This window comes from Pelobates fuscus, chromosome 4 (assembly GCF_036172605.1).
Source record: "Pelobates fuscus isolate aPelFus1 chromosome 4, aPelFus1.pri, whole genome shotgun sequence".
In the NCBI taxonomy this organism is placed as follows: Eukaryota; Metazoa; Chordata; class Amphibia; order Anura; family Pelobatidae; genus Pelobates; species Pelobates fuscus.
This window is the reverse complement of record NC_086320.1, coordinates 306,906,326-306,926,576: the sequence shown is the minus strand read 5'-3', so window position 1 is coordinate 306,926,576 and position 20,251 is coordinate 306,906,326. Positions and strand designations below refer to the sequence as shown.

Below are 20,251 nucleotides of genomic sequence, written 5' to 3'. Positions count from 1 at the left end.
CCATCACACGCGTCCAAGTACTCCACAGCGTGGCAAGAAAGGGTATAAAAGAAGAAAATCTAATGACATGGCCTCCTTGTTCACCTGATCTAAACCCCATTGAGAACCTGTGGTCCATCATCAAATGTGAGATTTACAAGGAGGGAAAACAGTACACCTCTCTGAACAGTGTCTGGGAGGCTGTGGTTGCTTCTGCACGCAATGTTGATGGTGAACAGATCAAAACACTGACAGAATCCATGGATGGCAGGCTTTTGAGTGTCCTTGCAAAGAAAGGTGGCTATATTGGTCACTGATTTGTTTTTGAATGTCAGAAATGTATATTTGTGAATGTTGAGATGTTATATTGGTTTCACTGGTAAAAATAAATAATTGAAATGGGTATATATTTGTTTTTTGTTAAGTTGCCTAATAATTATGCACAGTAATAGTCACCTGCACACACAGATATCCCCCTAAAATAGCTAAAACTAAAAACAAACTAAAAACTACTTCCAAAATATTCAGCTTTGATATTAATGAGTTTTTTGGGTTCATTGAGAACATGGTTGTTGTTCAATAATAAAATGAATCCTCAAAAATACAACTTGCCTAATCTACAAATATCTACATTTAACCCCCTTGGAGTAAGGGTGCCCAATCTGTGATTCCAATATGACTTTCTTTGAGCTAATCGTTTCTCTTTGTTTCCCCCTCTCCAATGTGATCGAATTTGTTCCACCCCTATGCAACGCAGCCCTTTCAGAAAAAATTGTAGGCAACTGTTACAATGGAGGGGGACCGAATGGGTGTCAAGTTTCTTCTTAATGTTTTTAATATGTTCAAGGAACCTCACTTTCAAACACGAATACAGCACTGCCTACTTTTGCCAGCCGGAAAATCTCCACTGTCAGCCGTAGCCCGCAGTCACACAGCAAGAAAATGGGCTGGCTGGCGAGGGAGATCTTGATTTCCCCACTGGCCATGCTGTCCTTCTCCTGCCTGCCGGTGGCCTTCTGGCAAATCCAACTCTGGCAGCCGTTTTATACAGGCATTAGAGAAGCCTGGGGCGTGGCAGCCCCAGTCTGCCTCTTGCCCATCGCGGCCCTTCAAGCAATTCCTGTTTGCCTGTTGGCCTGCTGAGGACTATTGGGAGGTATGGGTAAGGTGCACAATTTTTTCCATTTGGTATAAAATTCCATGTTCTTTTTCACAATTACTGGTAACAGCATACTTCACAACATTTAAAATGGACAAAGAGGGGCACTTTCATTTTAGGGGTGTGAGTGAAGCTGTATATAATTTATAGGAAGAACTATGTAATTTGCTCGGCTATATTTCTTATGTGTTACATGTGTGTGTGTATTGTATTATTTTCTATTTTTGTCAAATTATATTATACCCTATTGTACCAATGCAATGTTTGTGGGCCCAGAACATACTTGAAAATAAGAGAAATATCAATGTATCCTTCATGGTAAAAAAAAAATGTATTTATAAATCAATACATCTTAATTTATAGACTAATTTCTAAACACTTTAATTGTAGTTTAGACAAATTACAGTGAAAATTATTTCTGCAGAGCACTTTTATACACTCAGACACACCGAGAATAAGGCACTCCTAGAAAAAAAGGGACTTTAGGATAGAAATGAGGGACAGAGGAATCTGGGTCCAAACAGGGACTGTCCCTTATAACAGTGACAGTAAGAAAGTATTTTATTCACTTGTCAACAATTCAAATCTTAGGCCACACTATAAAATGTGAAGAAAAAGATAATCTCTAAAGAGGTGTATACACTAATCTCCGAAAAGTTGGTTTGTGAACATGTTCTCTCAGACCTGTGTGCTATATAACAGGCAAGCTGTGTACATACATTGTCTCTAGCGTTTAGAACACGCATGCGCTGTCTCCACCTATCCGCCAATCGTATTGCAGAGCTCGACCAACTCCATGCCTTTTCCCAACTCTGCCCCTAGTCGCCTTGAGCTGTGACGCGTTCTAACGCAGCGCATTCATTGGCTGAGCAGAGAGGACTATCCGGAAAGCGCTGGCGAAGGCCCTTCCTTTCTGCTCGCCGCCGCCATCATGGTGAGTTGTGTGAGCGCTCGCTCCGTGTGCCGGCGGCTCTGTATGGATCTATTAGACGGTGATACCGAGTTAGAGAGGCGGGGGGTAGAGGGCCTAGGGCAGGTTAGCCAGCGGTGTCGCCTGGTGAAGGAGCGGAATTGGATTAAAGCCGGGAGGCGCCGTGAGCTCTGGGCCGCGTGGAGGCTCTCTGGGTGAATAGGCCATGGCTGGCGGACTGCATCGCTCCTGGGCCACCTACCCACATTCTTGGCTGGATGTAACCACTCGGACCAGGCCAGTAGGAGGCTGCCTTCCAGTGGCCCTGCACCCACATTGCCCTCTGATACCGGGTCTGTAGGAGCCGGGCATGCTGCGCTCTGATACCGGGTCTGTAGGAGCCGGGCACGCTGCGCTCTGATACCGGGTCTGTAGGAGCCGGGCACGCTGCGCTCTGATACCGGGTCTGTAGGAGCCGGGCACGCTGCCCTCTGATACTGGGTCTGTAGGAGCCGGGCACGCTGCCCTCTGATACTGGGTCTGTAGGAGCCGGGCACGCTGCCCTCTGATACTGGGTCTGTAGGAGCCGGGCACGCTGCCCTCTGATACTGGGTCTGTAGGAGCCGGGCATGCTGCCCTCTGATACTGGGTCTGTAGGAGCCGGGCATGCTGCCCTCTGATACTGGGTCTGTAGGAGCCGGGCACGCTGCCCTCTGATACTGGGTCTGTAGGAGCCGGGCACGCTGCCCTCTGATACTGGGTCTGTAGGAGCCGGGCACGCTGCCCTCTGATACTGGGTCTGTAGGAGCCGGGCATGCTGCCCTCTGATACTGGGTCTGTAGGAGCCGGGCACGCTGCCCTCTGATACTGGGTCTGTAGGAGCCGGGCACGCTGCCCTCTGATACTGGGTCTGTAGGAGCCGGGCACGATGCCCTCTGATACTGGGTCTGTAGGAGCCGGGCACGATGCCCTCTGATACTGGGTCTGTAGGAGCCGGGCATGATGCCCTCTGATACTGGGTCTGTAGGAGCCGGGCATGATGCCCTCTGATACTGGGTCTGTAGGAGCCGGGCATGATGCCCTCTGATACTGGGTCTGCAGGAGCCGGGCATGATGCCCTCTGATACTGGGTCTGCAGGAGCCGGGCATGATGCCCTCTGATACTGGGTCTGCAGGAGCCGGGCATGATGCCCTCTGATACTGGGTCTGCAGGAGCCGGGCATGATGCCCTCTGATACTGGGTCTGCAGGAGCCGGGCATGATGCCCTCTGATACTGGGTCTGCAGGAGCCGGGCATGATGCCCTCTGATACTGGGTCTGCAGGAGCCGGGCATGATGCCCTCTGATACTGGGTCTGCAGGAGCCGGGCATGATGCCCTCTGATACTGGGTCTGTAGGAGCCGGGCATGATGCCCTCTGATACTGGGTCTGTAGGAGCCGGGCATGATGCCCTCTGATACTGGGTCTGTAGGAGCCGGGCATGATGCCCTCTGATACTGGGTCTGTAGGAGCCGGGCATGATGCCCTCTGATACTGGGTCTGTAGGAGCCGGGCATGATGCCCTCTGATACTGGGTCTGTAGGAGCCGGGCATGCTGCCCTCTGATACTGGGTCTGCAGGAGCCGGGCATGCTGCCCTCTGATACTGGGTCTGCAGGAGCCGGGCATGATGCCCTCTGATACTGGGTCTGAATTCTAGTTACACTGTCCTCTTGTGCTGTCTGTTAGAACTAGCCACACTATCCTCTGATACAGGGTCTGCAAGCCCATGGTAAGTGTTGCTTCCCTGCTGGATTTGTGACTGCATCAAAGGGTCTTTGAATGTTAGAAGGAAATCTACCCAGCTCTTGGACAACTGGGGAGGCGTTTAGGCAAAGTTTTATATCTGCACGTTTATAAAGTGTCATAAATGACAGACTCTAGACATGTTTGAGTATTTCTTTAAGGTGGATTCGGTTTATTTGCAATGCTGAATAATTCAGATCTTAAATCTATAAAATTAAATTAATTGTGTTTAATTTCAGATTTCTTGTATGGGGATGTATTCCTTAGCTTTATCTTTGCTATTAGTGGTGTTCCACTTAACTTGATTTTTATTTTTTAATGTACAGGAATAGGAGATCAGTAGACCAAACAAAGTTTGATCAAACACTTAATTGCAATATTAAAAAAATTCTTCTATTGCAGGTGTTCAAGCGCTATGTACAGATTGGCCGGGTAGCCTACATCTCATTTGGACCTCATGCTGGCAAATTAGTGGCAATCGTTGACGTCATTGACCAGAACAGGGTTAGTTGTTTTTGTTTTGAGTCTTCATATTGTTTTGGGTATTTAATTTAAGAATAGTGCCCACTAGTAGAGCCTGGATTCTCTGCCAATCTGGTTTATAACATATTTTTTAATGAATAAACTGATAGTGTGTGGAGTAAAAATTAAACCAGCCAATCTTGGCTGCCTATGCCAAAGGACTAAACAGCATATAAATGAAGGGAAGGAAAACCTCAGCAGCCTCAAGCTTGAGAAATACACCCAGTGTGCTGAAACGTTACCTTTCTGTGATGACTCAATAAACCACCATTGCACCAAAGTTTGCCAAGTGCTTGGGTATCCCTTCCTTTCATTTGTAGAACATATTTGTAATATACATTTTTTGGTGTCTCGTGGAAGATTGGTAAATTAGTCTGCTTAGAAAAGTTTATAGCTGTGATGATCACAAGCTCTAGGAGTCTTTGGAAATAGTTACCAGATGCTGTTCCAAGGATAGCTATCTGTGTATTAAGAAATATTCTCCAAAATTTTGACTAATTGTTTTCATTACAGGCCCTTGTAGACGGTCCTTGCAGTGGTGTCAGAAGACAGGCCATGCCATTCAAGTGCATGCAGCTTACAGACTTTGTTATTAAGTTTCCCCACAGGTATGTTACTTTTACTTCTTGACCAACCTTTTTCTATTTGGCGGTTCCTATAGTGTCTCTATTATTTGTCAGTGTTATTTTTGACTTGTGTGGTGGTTTATATAAGCATGCAGTTTGATGTGAGTTGGTTTTTCCTGATTTTATTTTACTTCATTGTGCTAGCTGGATACTAGACCACTTTATTTTACTTAATTGTGATAGTCTGGATACTGAATAATAGTTATTCTTTGCGCTAGTGTCTTATGTTCATTAAACCTGCACACTAGATCATGACTGATGTGTCCATTTTGCTTAGAAAAGTTTGATCTGACGGTGCACCCTGGAAGAGCCATGTATTGGTTTACATCCCGATAGACAAAGCACCTTCTGAGACTGATTTTGTTTAGTCCTTTTCTCATTTAAGTTTTAATTTATCTGATATCTTGTGACAGCTTTTGCAATTCAGTTAACGGTTTAAAAGAAAACTAGTTTCTGCTTTGAATTCTAGTGCTCGTCAAAAGTTCGTTCGAGTTGCCTGGGAGAAGGAAAAGATTAACGAGAAGTGGGCAGCAACAAATTGGGCAAAGAAAATTGAAGCCAGAGACAGGGTAATGTATCTTTTTAACGTGCAACACAGAGAACCTGCATTCATATTAGAACTGTAAATGTTTTGTTTCAACTAGATCACCATACTAACTTAATTTCAAGTGGTCCAGTTGATCTTTGAACTGCTGTAAATCATGGGTGGCTAAGGAAAAGCATTTGTTAATCTTCACCCTTACCCAGATATGCCATGCTTTGCTGCAGGTTTAAGATTAGGACCACATTGTTTTATTGTATTATATACATATTTACATGGTAATCTAGGTTAAAAAAAGACTAAAGTCCATCTATTTCAACTTTGAAACTCTTTCTTTAATGATAAAAGAAGGCAAAAAAAAAAAAAACAATTATAGCAATTTCCAGTTATGTCACAAAAGTGGGAAACAATCTTTCTTTATTCATGGCAATAAGATTTATCCTTGGATTAAAGGACCACTCTAGGCACCCAGACGACTTCAGCTTAATGAAGTGGTCTGGGTGCCAGGTACCTCTAGGATTAACCCTTTTTTTTTTTATAAACATAGCGGTTTCAGAGAAACTGCTATGTTTATAATGAGGGTTAATCCAGCCTCCAAATCCTCTAGTGGCTCTCACTGACAGCCGCTAGAGGCGCTTGCGTGATTCTCACTGTGAAAATCACAGTGAGAGCACGCAAGCGTCCATAGGAAAGCATTGTAAATGCTTTCCTATGCGACCGGCTGAATGCGAGTGCGGCTCCTGCCGCGCATGCGCATTCAGCCGATGACGTCGCGATCAAGATGGAGAGGAGGAGGAAAGCTCCCCGCCCGGCGCTGGAAAAAGAGGTAAGTTTAACCCCTTCCTCTCTCCAGAGCCCGGCGGGAGGGGGTCCCTGAGGGTGGGGGCACCCTCAGGGTACTCTAGTGCCAGGAAAACGAGTGTTTTCCTGGCACTAGAGTGGTCCTTTAATAACTTGTTCATACATATCCATTATACCCATGAATGCAAAAAAAGTATCTATATGATCTAATAAGAGACTCTCTTTGGGTAGAGAATTAAAATAGTTTTATTCTTACTGTAAAGAATATTTTCCTTTGCTCTAAGCGAAAAACACTTTCTCTCTCTCTCCCCCCCCCCCAGTCTTTCTTCAAAACCAGTGTTTTCCCTCCTGCCCCCCCCCTGAATTTGTAGCTCGCCTCTACACTATTTCTAGTTTTGCAATGTCCTACTTGCACCACATTTTCAAGGTGGGGGTCTTACCATTGATTATAAAGCCCTTGCTGTGGTGATCGCTCAGTTGCACCAATATTTGTTCTGTGAGACTGTTGGTGGAAATGCAACTGGCGGTAAGTGGAACACACGCCATACTCCTTGTCAGGATGATAATCCCTCTAAGTGACTCATCACGGACTCCAGCTTGGCACATTGGCCGGAATGAATATTGGGGCAGTCAAGGAATTACCGTTCCTAGAGGCTTGGTTCCTTGATATGCAGTCTTAATAATCTATACACTAAAGATTGGCACTATTATTCCCTAAGTTTTTATCCACATGGATTCTATATTTTGAAGACTTCTGCTTGTACTATCAAAAGTGATTTTGCTGCTATTGGAAGTACTATGAGTCAGCGGTATGTTTTTTAATACCTTACTACCTCTTTCACAAATGCTACATTTAGATCCTCTGCTTTAAGAATTGGGAAACACAAAAAGCACTATCCTGTAATCCAGCAAGGGACAGTCTTCTTGCAGCAATTACTATGTGAGATCAGCTTTAATCTCATTCCAATCTCAGTCCAGTGCTTTTTATATAGAAGCACTTGAGTACCTGTGGCGCATGGGAAACATTTCTTGAAATCACCCTCATCTGCCCTGGAACTGGGTGCCTCAATCTTGGCTCCCTTTCAATGCGTTCTAAATATTGCCCTTTTCATGTTTGATAAATTGGTTGAAAGGTGTACTTTTAACCTCATTCTTTAAACCTGTTCAGAGGACTGCCAAGTTAGGTTTAAAGCAGCAATAACTTTGAATAAATCTATATCTACAGTTACTTCCACCCCAACCAAATTTATAGGTGTTGGCCATTTTGGTGGTGGTTGTTGTTGTTGTTTTTTTTAGTTTGGGAATATTAAGTATTGGTCAAACCAATAGTTGTACTGATGGCTGGTATGTGCATGTCTCTACTGTCCATATTTAACAATCTTTCCCTCGCTTTGGTGTATGAGGGAGAACTGGTAATGTGGGCACATGCACTTCAATTGTCAGTATGGCCAGGGATAAATGGCATATTACTTAGAGTTAACTGGAGTCTGATCCTTTTTGTTTTATGTAAATTTTTAATTTTTTTTAATTTCTTTTCTCCATGTAGAAGTCGAAGATGTCAGACTTTGACCGTTACAAAGTTATGAAGGCAAAGAAAATGGTATGTTTGTTTTTTGTTTGTTTTTTTTTTTCTTTGTTTTAGAGTGATCGGTTTCTTTACTACCAACTAGAAGAGACTCAAGTAAACAGATTTATGGAGAGGTGTAGTCCAAATTTAGTAAAAACATTTTTTTTAACAGTATGTACTTATTCCTGCATTAGTATTACATCATGAAGCTGATTAAATATGATTCATGCTCTTCAAAGCATCCATATTCTGCACTACAGCATGTATGTTACTTAAATGGGTACACTAAGCACCATAACCACTAGAGAGCGCTGTACTGGTAATGGTGCCATCCTATAGTAAGAAATAAAACTATTTTAATGAATTGAGAACTACCTGTGTTCCACAGGTACTTGTGATCTTTCTGGTCTGTGATCATAGCTCCCATCTACTTTAGAAATATCCGTCTTGTCACTGTTAGGACTTAGCTGACACTCTATAGCCAGTGAGTGATATCCAAAGTTGGATAAAACTGATATTGCTAAAATGGTATAGTAACATCCCAGAAGACCAGGAGGGTCATGGATACCCAGGTAAGTTTCAGAGTGTTCAGAAACATTCTATGGCACAAGGAGTGCCTTGGTACTGTTCCACATAAAAGTATAGTTTGAAAACTTACCTGGTTTCATTGTGTGACCAGGTCGCATCTGGTGTTCTACAGAACATATCTCTATAAAATAAGACTGATGATCTAGGACTACTCTCTTTAGCTGAGAGCGCTTGGGTGACTCTCTATGAAGGAGCACGTTCCTACTTAACTCTGTAGAGCTAGTAGATTGTTCTGCAGGTGAAGAATTGATGTAGGTGCTGCATCTGCATGCACCCAGCGTTATCGGAATAAGTTGTCAACCTACTCTAAAACAGTTTGGCTACTTACCATGGGACAGTTCCGTGGCATTCCTGGCACCATAACCGCTACATCAAACTGGTGGGTATGGTGCGTGGAGTGTTAATTTGTAAGATCTGTATTTGTGTATCATGATGGGAGAAGACAGGTAGGCCAGGGACCACACAATATATTTTCTTACACTGTTTTTTATCTTTTCACAGAGGAACAAGATCATCAGACATGAAATGAAAAAGCTTCAAAAGGAGGCCAAAGCTGCCAAGAAAGCATAATTTCTTAGAGGGCATATAATAAAATCCTGTTTATAAATCATTCTGTCTCATGTTGAGTAATTGCAAGGAATATGTAAATGTTAAGATAATGTAAAGAACTTGATTTTAGTAATGTTGCAGTTTAAATTACTGCTCCAACTACAAGCATAACTTGCTAGAACAAGATATCATTTTGCATGGAGTCAGTGGTAGAATTCACTACTGTACTTATTACATAAGAATAACATTCTTGAGATTGAAGCAAACATGGAAGGGCTTCAAAACTATTAAACAAAGTTCTCTATGGGAAAAGTGACCCTGGTCTGTAGGTCTGCTAAACATAGGTGGCTTGTAGTGATGGAACGTCTTGGTGAAAGAAAGAACATGTGTTGAAGCTATCTTCTGCCCATGAGGTGATGGCTCTGAAAGAAATGTAAGGTGTATATTTAATGGGCATGCAGGATGTTTAATATGGGAAGCAACATTCTTCCAGACAGGCACCAAATTCACTATTGGTGCAGTCCCATATAGTGACCATTGGTAATTGGTACCTGGCTGAGAATCATTGGTGAAGTCCAGAGCATCTTGACTGCAGAGAGCCCCTAAAGTGGGTGCACAACCACTCCATACAGCCTTGGATCAAGTTTAAAGATGTTGACTACAAATTGCACTAATAGTTCAGCGCTATTTTCAACGTGGCATTGCTAGGCCTATTCCATAACCATTCTTAAAGTGAATTTTGGACTATCTTTGTATATTGGCGATCTTGAAAGATTAACCGCACTGTATTTTTGCACTATATTGGCCTGCAGCTTTAAATTGACTTAAAGGGTAATCTAAAGTAAATTTCATCCATAATTTAAAAATTAATTAAGTCAGCTACTCTGGCCTTACATTTAAATTAACTGAATTGTCACTTAAATGAATAACCCTGTCTGAGTTCCTGGCCATTCACATTTTAGAGAATAACTTTGCAACTCAAGACAATGTGGACAGTGGGCACGTGATGGTTAAAAACAAGATCTAGATTTACTAACACCTTTTAATGGAGTAACCCTTATTTTAGTTGGATATTATGTGGATTGGTGAGGCTCCGTTGAGAGAACTAAAACTTTTTAGAAATACTTTCTACACAACATTGGTCTTGGCATTTCAATTTGACCGTTTTCTTATTAAAATAAAATGTCCACTACTTGCTAGGAACACCAAATGTAAACAACTTATTTTAAGGGCACAGGCTAAAGTTCAATATTTATTAATAAAATATTTAATAAGAAGGATAAGTAGTTATTCCTTTTACACATCTGTTATTCACGGCATTGTGAATTCAAAGTTCTAGGCCACTAGAGCGAAAATGGGAAATTTCCTAGCATTGGAAATAATTTCAAATAGTTTCTTGACAATTCACCCTTTAGTGAATAAAAAGGTTTTGACAAAAAAAAAATGATTTTGTTGATTAAAGGCATGAAATTACTTTAATACCTCCATATTGTATGTACTTGGATAGAGATGCTGCACAAAATCAAGTTAAAGGAGCATTATAGTGTTAGGAAGACAAAGTTGTATAGTAACCTTTTGGCCTTCTCTCTCTCGCGCCCCCCATCTACTTTCTGGTGATATAAAGTGTTTAACAATTACCTGATTCCAGAGCCGATCCTCCCTCGGCGCTGGGTTGGGCTTCACTGAAGTCAGCTGATTGGGGGAGCCTAATTCACGTGCATTAAGCCTCTCCCCCCCCCCCCCCCAAGGAAAGTATTGACTATGCTTTCCAATGTGGATTCCTAATGCAAAGAGTAAAGACATCCAGTGTTGTTTGAGTTGTACTCTGTGAAACTGCAGGAAAGGCCTCTCGTGGCTGTCTGCCTCTTATGGAAGTGTCTATTTTCTGTACGTAGTAGATGTCCTCAAATTTGAATGAATTCAAAGTTAGACACAAGGAAAATAATTCCAATGCAAAGTCAATCAAGGGACTCTTTCAGTATGGTGACCCCTCAAGGACCTGGTGCATAGCAGAAATTCCACCATCATGGGAGATTACAGTATAGAGCAGGGATAGGAAAACTTTGGCACTCCAGATGTGGACTACAACTGGGTGATGTAGTCCAAAACATCTGGAGTGCCGAAGGTTGCCTACCCTTGGTATGGAGGCTACTTGCATCAATAGTCACCAATAGAATATCGGAATGTGGTAATTCAATGATTTTTAGTTCCCACTGCCGGGGTGTCCTTGACAAATGTGGGGATAGACATCACTGGTATATTAAATAGATGATCCAGCCACACATTGATGGGCTTCACCAAACTACCTATGGTGGAGACAATTGGATTAGGCAGTGTGTACAGGATGGGGCCCCTAGGATGTTGCTGATATTATAAAGTTTTTGTTTTACAATTCCTCCATGATATAGTCTCTTCTCAGGGTATCCTGTATATTTAGGCTGAATCTCAAACTCTTTCCCCTGCACACTTCATATGTTTCTGTATTGGATAGTTGTAACAAAATCTCTGCACGATACGAGTCATAGTTCATAATGACCAATTGTAGATACTCAAGGTTGTCGTGTTCAGAATACATAGTAATTGACATACACTGATCAGCCACAAGAATAAAACCACTTGCCTAATATTGTGTAAGTCCACCTCATGCAGTAACACCCATATGAATGCCAGGACCCAAGGCTTTCCAGCAGAACATTGCCCTGAGCATAAAACTGCCTCCGCTGGCATGCCTTCTTCCCATCCTGTTGCCATCTCTTCCCCAGTTAAACGACGCACATGCACCCGGCCACCCATCTGATCTAAAAGAAAATATGATGCATCAGATCAGGCAACCTTCTTCCATTGCTCCGTGGTCCAGTTCTGACGCTGATGTCCCCATTGAAGGTGCTTTTGGTGGTGGACAGGGGTTATTATGGGCACTTTGACAGGTCTGAAGCTACACAGCCTCATACGCAGCAAATTGTGGTGCACTGTGAGCTCTGACACCTTTCTATCATGGCCAGCATTAAGTTGTTCAGCAAATTGAGCTACACTAGTTCTTCTGTGAGATTGGACCTGACGGGTAGCCTTCGTTCCCCATGTGCATCAATGAGTCTTGGGCACCCTTGCCCCTAACGCCGGTTCACTGGTTGTTAGGTACTAACCACTGCATACCAGGAACACCCCACAAGCCATTTTGCAGATGCTCTGACCCAGTCATCTAGCCACCACTATTTGGCACTTGTCAAAGTCTCTTAGATCTTTTCGCTTGCCTGTTTCTCCTATTTCCAACACATGAAATTCAAGAACCGACTGTTCACTTGCTGCCTAATATATTCCGCCCATTGCCCTTGTAACACTATAATCAAATTATTCATTTCACCTGTCAGTGGTTATAATGTTGTGGCTGACCAGTGTATAGCTACTTCCAAGATGTTAAACTACTCCTCATATGCAATCTTAATGGCCTGAAGCTCTTCTTCCCTAATGTTATTGTTCCTTGTAGATAGCTTGCATTAGATAAAGGCCACTGGGTGAAAATATATTTTTCACCTGATTTCTGAGACAGGAAAATTCCTAGAATTATTTTGGATGCATCAACTTTGAGGTAGAAAGCCAGTTAAATTTTGGGTTGAACCAGAACGGGTCAATGTGTAAATTGCTCTTTCAACCCATCAAAGAATTATTGAGCCCGTTTGTTCCAAAGAAATGTTCCTTGTTTCTTAGTAAGGAAAATTATGGGATCACAGAATTGAGAGAAAAACCAAAACCTTCCTATTTACATTTTTGAAGCTTAGAAACTACTGGACCACTTTCCTGTATGTTGGGAAAGACCATTAAAGTATTGCCTTTACTTTCCAGGGATCCATTTCAATGTGACCAGGAGAGAATGTCCCACAAAAACATCTCATCCTCCTCCCCAGCCCAGCTATCTGTTCGGCCACGCTACAGACAGCTGCAGGAGGGGAGCAGCACAGCACTCCTCCCCTGCCGGTCGCCCAGCAACCATGGTCCCGGTCGCAGCTGCGAGCCAGCGACTGTGGTAGTTAGGCCACTGCACGGAAGCCACTTTGAACTGGTCTGGACGTGTCCCTGGAACAATGGGACAACACCCTGCTGGGAAAACAATAAGACAGGAGAAGGGGTAGAATATAACTAACAACAAACAAATACATTACACACACCCTTCGCCTATAATGGGCACAGGGTGACTAAAACATAGTAATCTTGGGAGATACATAAAGTGTCCCTCTACAGTCATCCGTGATGGTAACTACTATCACAATTGCATAATATGTAGTTTATATTTTTTTGATCGAAATTATTATTCCATCTTAATACATGACATTAAAAATAATATTTTTGGGAGACTTTACAAACTATGCTAATAGGTTTCTTGTCCATGTTTCCCTGCATCTAGTGGTTTATAAGTGCAAAACATTAGCAAAAATCCCTCAATCTATAAGACAACCTTATTGACCGACATCACAGGAAAACAGCTTCCATCTCCTACAACGTTGTCACTGAAAATAATAGGGTGGCTTAAAAAGAAAAAGTCAGCTACAGTGATTTTAATTACTAGACTTGCTCACAATAATATAATGCAGTTGGTTTGAATTGTTAAGTCCGAAAAAATTTGGCTCGGATAAACCAGAATTTGTCCGTGTGGCATTTTATTTCAGACAAGTTATATTTAGATTTCGATCACACACACATTTTAAAATATTTCTAGAAATTTAGAAAAAAGGCTTGAATTTAAAGTTAATTTGCATCTCCAGAGTCAGAGGACGTAGTCCCTTATGTCACATGACTTTATAATTTACATATAATAGATTTATTGTATAAACAACTAAAGTTATCTATTTACTCCAATGCGTTAAATCCATACTGCATACAGTACAGTAAAAAATGTATATCACATACCGTGTATATAGTTCAATATAAAACAGTGAAATAGACCATTGTGCCTGTGCGAAGCTCTAAAACATATGATTAGCACACGGACATTATAATGGTAAATACAGAGCATGTATGGTACGTATGCCTTGATCAAGCTCTTCTTCACAATGCTACCTGATGTAACTTATCTCCCTGTTAAATATCCTATAAGCTTTATGATGTAGAAGTCCCTACCAGGGACCTCATAACCAAATGTCAGAGCTAGGGCCTGTTAACTATCCTCTAACCTTTATGATGTACATGCTACTCCTAGTGACCTCATAGCTATGTCATAAACATGATGTTAGAAGGAGGGACTAACATGTTGACCATGGATGGATACAAATATTGAATATGGTGAAAATATCTGTGACGGCTTATTGTATAGTACTGTACATACATTTAAAAATATAACATTCAGTTTATAAGAACATGTTGGATGCCAAATCTATATCTGGGTGTAAGTTCACCCAGATTTCGCTTGCCCTGAAAGTCATAATCATAGCCATGTATATTAATTTAATTTATATCACTTGTTTCATATGCGTTACTACCACCATTATGTGTGTTTACTGGAGCATTTTTAAAAAATGTTTTACATGTTAACTCAGAATTCAGCTAAGGAGACACACAAAAATACTTGTTCTGGGTTACCATGGATATGACTAGACAGCAATTCAGCCATAATCAGGCTTAAAAAAACAACCAATTTTTTTTTTTTTTTTTTTTTTTTTTTTTTACAAAAACAACTATAAAATAGACACAGGGATAGCATTAAAGCTTAAAGGGAAAGGTACAGTCCAGGCACCATAACAGCTTCATCAAAATCAGTTTGTTATGGTGTGAGGAGGTCCCTGATGACAGCGTACATTCAGGGTTTAAATTGTTATTAGCGGCATAGACTTGAAGGGTGAAACCACTACAATAAATGGCATTTTAAAAAAAGTGGGAGCAGGAGGTGTAATTTAATGTGAAAATGCTTTTATTTTTATAATATCAAATGCTTTATTAAAGTTTTGTAACGGCATATAGTCGTAGCATAAGTGAGACTCGAAGGTCTCTGTATCAGGAGGTGGCAATGTGGCCTCGCAGGGCCTATCAACTGAAAGCATTTATTAGTGCATTTAACGGTAGTTAAGCGAGTGTCAACATCCTAGCATGTAACTATTCAGGTCACGTGGAGTAATTGTGTGTTTTGCTGGTTTGGTGGGTTTTACAGAGGAAAGAATTGGTGCAATGAGATGAGAGTGTGATGGTGTGCGCCCGGTTTAGTTTGCTTTTTGGTAGCCTTGTATAAGCATTTTCTTCGTGAAGGTCTCTCGGGTGTTGAGGATTTTCCTATACCATGTTGTCTTGTCCCGAGTGTTGTTGTCCCTGCCATCGGAGTAGTGTAGGGTGTATGTTGAATGTGTGGACTTGTGATGTCCAGTTTGCTATGCTTTTATTTTTTTAGATTAAATAGTAAATTACAAAAAAATTTAAATTTGAAGGCAGTTTGTGCTATATTCACACTGCAAGACTCAGTTGTTAATGAAAACATTACAATTATCACCTTCACACTTTAAAATACTTAGAAAAATTTAGAAAAACAGATTTGAATTTGAAGGCAGTTATTGTCAGCAGACGTAGTCACAAGACAAAAGGCATTTTAAAAATGGGGAACTGCAGCATGTCTAATTTAATTATATTTTTTGTATTCCCTGCTGGGATTTTAGAATACTTAGAATACTTTTTCCATATTTAGAAAACAAATAATTGAATTTGAAGGTAGTTTGCATCTTCAGAGCTAGTGGGTGTCGTCACACTGCAAGACTAATCCAGGCAGGGCAAAACCATTACTATGAACGTTACATTCAGGGGTTAAACTGTTAATTAACGGTTTAATCCCAAAGCCTTCAAGATGGTGCCAATCAACTCTGCCCCTCCACTTCCGTTTGTGTCAGAGACTTTAATCAGGATTCAGGAAGCTTCAGACTTGGAGCAGCTGATAGACTGTGTGATAGTGTATGTTCTCATCCTATCAGTAGCTCCCCACTCACAAAACAGGGTGTAAAAGACATGTACCATTCTCATAATTTTTTCCTTTTATTCCTGTAGCGGACCCCAGGTAACCCGACTTGTTACCTCCGCTAATTTCTCCTCTCAGCCAGACTGGAACCATTGTAAGATCAAGTGTACATTCCCCTAGTAACTAGACGAGACGTAGTTCTGGGAGTCAACAGATTTTTATTCGGCCACAGAATGGGGTCTCCACACTAAAATTACAAGGGTTTTCTTCCGGTCAGAAAACTATAACTCAATTATATGTCAGTTACAGGAAAACATACAAAATATTATACAATCCCCCAAAAGTACACCCAATATGAACAGGAACCCCACAAGTGTTATATCCTCGGAAAGCCCTTGGTCAAATAGCACTCAGATTCGTTCGGTAGAATAGGATCGCCACCGGGGTAAAGTTCTGATTGGCTGGCCACGAGGCGCTAGTCCAAAACCAGCTTGAGATCTGAGCGGGGACCCCTCGAAGGGCAGGCTAATTGAACTGTTGTCCGTTCTCACCTCTCTTGCTACTTGTTTTTCTCTGCATAAGTTTAAAGGGCAATCCAGACGTGGACCCCTTGTTCAGTGTGCCTAAAGGGATATTGGCTATACCTCACTGATGATACCTTACAAGGTTGAAACGATCGTCTGGGGTTGCCGTATCTCTTGTGCAGAGGGAACTTGCTGGCATTTTGGATCTGGACTGCCCGTACGGGTAGGACCAGTCTGATATTCTTCAGATATGTTCTCTCTGTAATGGCACAAGTTAAGCTAAAACCAGCTTGAGTTCTGAGCGGGGACCCACCGAAGGGCAGGCTAATTGAGCTGTTGTCCATTCTCACCTCTCTTGCTACTTGCCGAAAAGAGTTCCAGGCACTCGATGACCAAGTACCACTGGCCGCATTTGGAAGACAAAATGGGAGACATTCATTAATTACTTCCCTTGCGGTTTCGCACTTATATGCACTGGTGTGAAGGTTCTAATGGGGTACAAGGGTGATCTTCGTTCGGGAGTCGAATACAGTGGGTTCGGGTAAATGACTCCCAAACGTATAAAAAAGAAAAACAGACGAAAGGAACGGTATGTTCCGCCACACTCCCTTTTTTTCCTTTAACTTTTTTATCGGTGAATCCTGACTTGGCAAAACCAATTTAACCATGACAGGGTTATTCACTAAAGTGAGAATTGAAAGTGGATTTCGATTTAAGGGCAGAGTATCGAAACTGGAAGAATAGCTGACTTGGCATATTTCTCCAGTTCAGCCATTTTGGCCTTAAATTTGATACTGACTTTGATTTCTCACTTTGGTAAATAATTTTATGTCGAGACAGGAGGCGTCATATTTGCTTTACCTTCTTTACTGAAACCTCCAGCAGCAAATAAATAGTTAACAGAACTTTTCAGAAACAACCAATCAGAACAAAAGAACAGTTGAACAACACTCTCAAGCAGACCCTCCCACTATCTCTTTCTTTGCTGCTGCCCCCAGGTAATTCAGAGAGTGTGTGTGTGTGTGTGCTCTGGGTTGTTTTACTTTATTATTTGTCATTAATATTGTATTATTGTTGCTGTATTTATTTGTGTATTGCTTGGCTAATTGTGGGTGTATGACCCTGCTCTTCTCCTTGGGATTTTTTAGGCCACGTCTCTGTGTGGCTCGTTGTCTACAGACATTTATCTCTGTGACTTCGGCCTTTTGCCCCTCTGCCGTGGGCAGCTATTGATTTCCTACGTACAACCGTTTAGGGCTGTTTCCGCACCTACGATTGCTCGTTGGGTTTGCTGGCTCCTTTCGTCTGCTGATATGGAGAGATCCTTCGGGGCACAATCGGTTCAGGGCGCTGCAGCTTTATTCTCGGTGCCGCTGATTGTTCTAGGGAGTCGACTTTCCGCACATTTAATTTTCATCCACGCTCCCATGTTTCTTTATGTCTGGGTGTTAAAATAGCAAATATGAAGCATCCTGTCTTGCTATAAAATTAGGGATTATTCTAGTCTCGGTGAAGGAATAATTAAAATTTTATTAAAGACCGGAGGCGAATATTCACCCCCCTGTTACTTGACATTTCCCTCCTTGGATTTTGCTTTTGTTTTGTGTTGTTTTAGGGGTATTTGTTGTGATTTTGTACTGTTTCTGTGATGTGTTTGTTTGAATTTCATTGATTTGGTACTAGTTGCCTGTTTGAGTTATTCATTATGTATTAATGTGCTGAAGTACTAATATGTTTTGTATGACACTCTGCCCTGGCTCTTTACTTTCACAATGTTTATTTTTCCTTGCAGAGTAATTGGAATTTCTTCTGGTCCTGTCGGTTTCTCTTTAATTGTGGTTACCGATTGCCTCAGTCGGATTTCATGCTCTCCTATTAGACCTTAAAGAAAAAAGAAGTTGGAGGGTCTGCCTTAGAGTTTTGTTCTGATTGGTTGTTTCTGAAAAGTTATATTAACTATTTCTTTGCTGCTGGAGGTTTCAGTAAAGAAGGTAAAGCAAATATGAAGCCTCCTGTCTTTAATAAAAATTACGATATTCCTTCATCAAGCCTAGAATTATCCCTAATTGTCACAGTCATACCTCCCAAGTGTCTCTATTTAAGAGCATCAGTAGATATTTTGGGCCCAAATACCTCTGTCCCTCTTTTCTATCCTGGTTTTCAAGGAGATCTTTATTGCTGGTGTGTCTGAGTGTATAACAGATGTCCACAGCAGTAATACTCACAGTAACATGTCTTTAACCCCTTAAGGACAAATGCTATTTTAAGATGTAAAGGCTTTTTTGAGATATTTTGAGAAATATGCTTTCTTTTGATACCCTATATGTATACATAACACAATATTAAATATGAATAAAATATATATATATAAAAAAAAAATCCTCAGTTTTACATTTACTAATGTCTACACAAGTGCAACTAAAGAAAACTAACTCAAAATAGATTCACTAATTAGTCCTGATTGTTAAAATGCCCAATGTCTAAGATTCCAATAAATTTTTAGATGATACCTTACAAGGTTGAAACGATCGTCTGGGGTTGCCGTATCTCTCGTGCAGAGGGAACTTGCTGGCATTTTGGATCTGGACTGCCCGTACGGGTAGGACCAGTCTGATATTCTTCAGATATGTTCTCTCTGTAATGGCACAAGTTAAGCTAAAACCAGCTTGAGTTCTGAGCGGGGACCCACCGAAGGGCAGGCTAATTGAGCTGTTGTCCATTCTCACCTCTCTTGCTACTTGCCAAAAAGAGTTCCAGGCACTCGATGACCAAGTACCACTGGCCGCATTTGGAAGACAAAATGGGAGACATTCATTAATTACATTTACTAATGTCTACACAAGTGCAACTAAAGAAAACTAACTCAAAATAGATTCACTAATTAGTCCTGATTGTTAAAATGCCCAATGTCTAAGATTCCAATAAATTTTTAGAAGTTATAAAATAAATATTGCAAGGAGTGAATTACAGTTTCAAAGCCAGAAGGGGCGCACAGTGTCAATTATACCACCGGACCCACCAAGGACCTGTATGAGGAATGGAGCCAGGGCTGGACTCTTTGTAGGGTAGCAGCAGGTGAGCAAACTAAGTAGATCAAGCTGCCTGCTGCTTCCCTGCTTGGGCCCCCTGAACTCCAGGGCCCTTTTGCAGTTGCAACCTTAGCGACCCTAGTAGTTCAGTCAGTAGTTAACCTCCATGTTGACCATAGCTGTCTATAAAGTTACATTTCTAATACAACCATGCTCAAAATAAAACTATAAAAATGCTCAAGTCAGTTCTGTTCGGGCGCTGGGATTACAGTAAACCCCCACGCCCAGAACAGATAATCGACTGCGACATCGAGGGAGCCCAACAAAGGAAATGGCTGTGCTGAGGGGCAGCTAAAGAGCAGCTCATCCAGTGCTCTGGCCCCAGACAGGAGCAGCCCACCAGGAAAACCTTTCAGTGGGCGCCCCAGGAAAAAAAGCCTTATTGGATTTTCAGTAGTGCTGGCCCTGCTGACCTCCCTTCCCTTGACATCCATCAAAGAGGATTAGGCTGAAGGGAGAACATGGAGTAAGATTTTAGTTTATCTTTTTTTTTTTTCTTCAATTTTAGTGGGGGGCAGACCACTTTAGAAAGGGTTGCACTAAACAAAACCAAAATTTTATCAAAGCATAGTTTTTTGTTTTGGGTAACCCTAAAATAATACAGTAAAGGGTGACACAGTCTATTGGAGGTCAGTGAATAGGTGTAGTAAGCAGAACTGATCACTTCTTAATAATTGTGTGATGAGA

The 20,251-nt window shown here is 41.6% G+C and overlaps 1 protein-coding gene across 1 annotated transcript; it reads left to right on the top strand.

Moving 5' to 3' along the window:
* The first annotated feature begins 1,975 nt into the window (after positions 1-1,975).
* Positions 1,976-9,087, top strand: RPL14 (ribosomal protein L14). Its single transcript, XM_063450686.1, has 6 exons — positions 1,976-2,072; positions 4,235-4,336; positions 4,868-4,962; positions 5,450-5,549; positions 7,869-7,922; positions 8,979-9,087. Exons 1-6 carry the CDS (start codon positions 2,070-2,072, stop codon positions 9,045-9,047), a joined length of 423 nt encoding a protein of 140 aa, XP_063306756.1. The 5' UTR covers positions 1,976-2,069; the 3' UTR covers positions 9,048-9,087.
* The last annotated feature ends 11,164 nt before the right edge of the window (positions 9,088-20,251 follow it).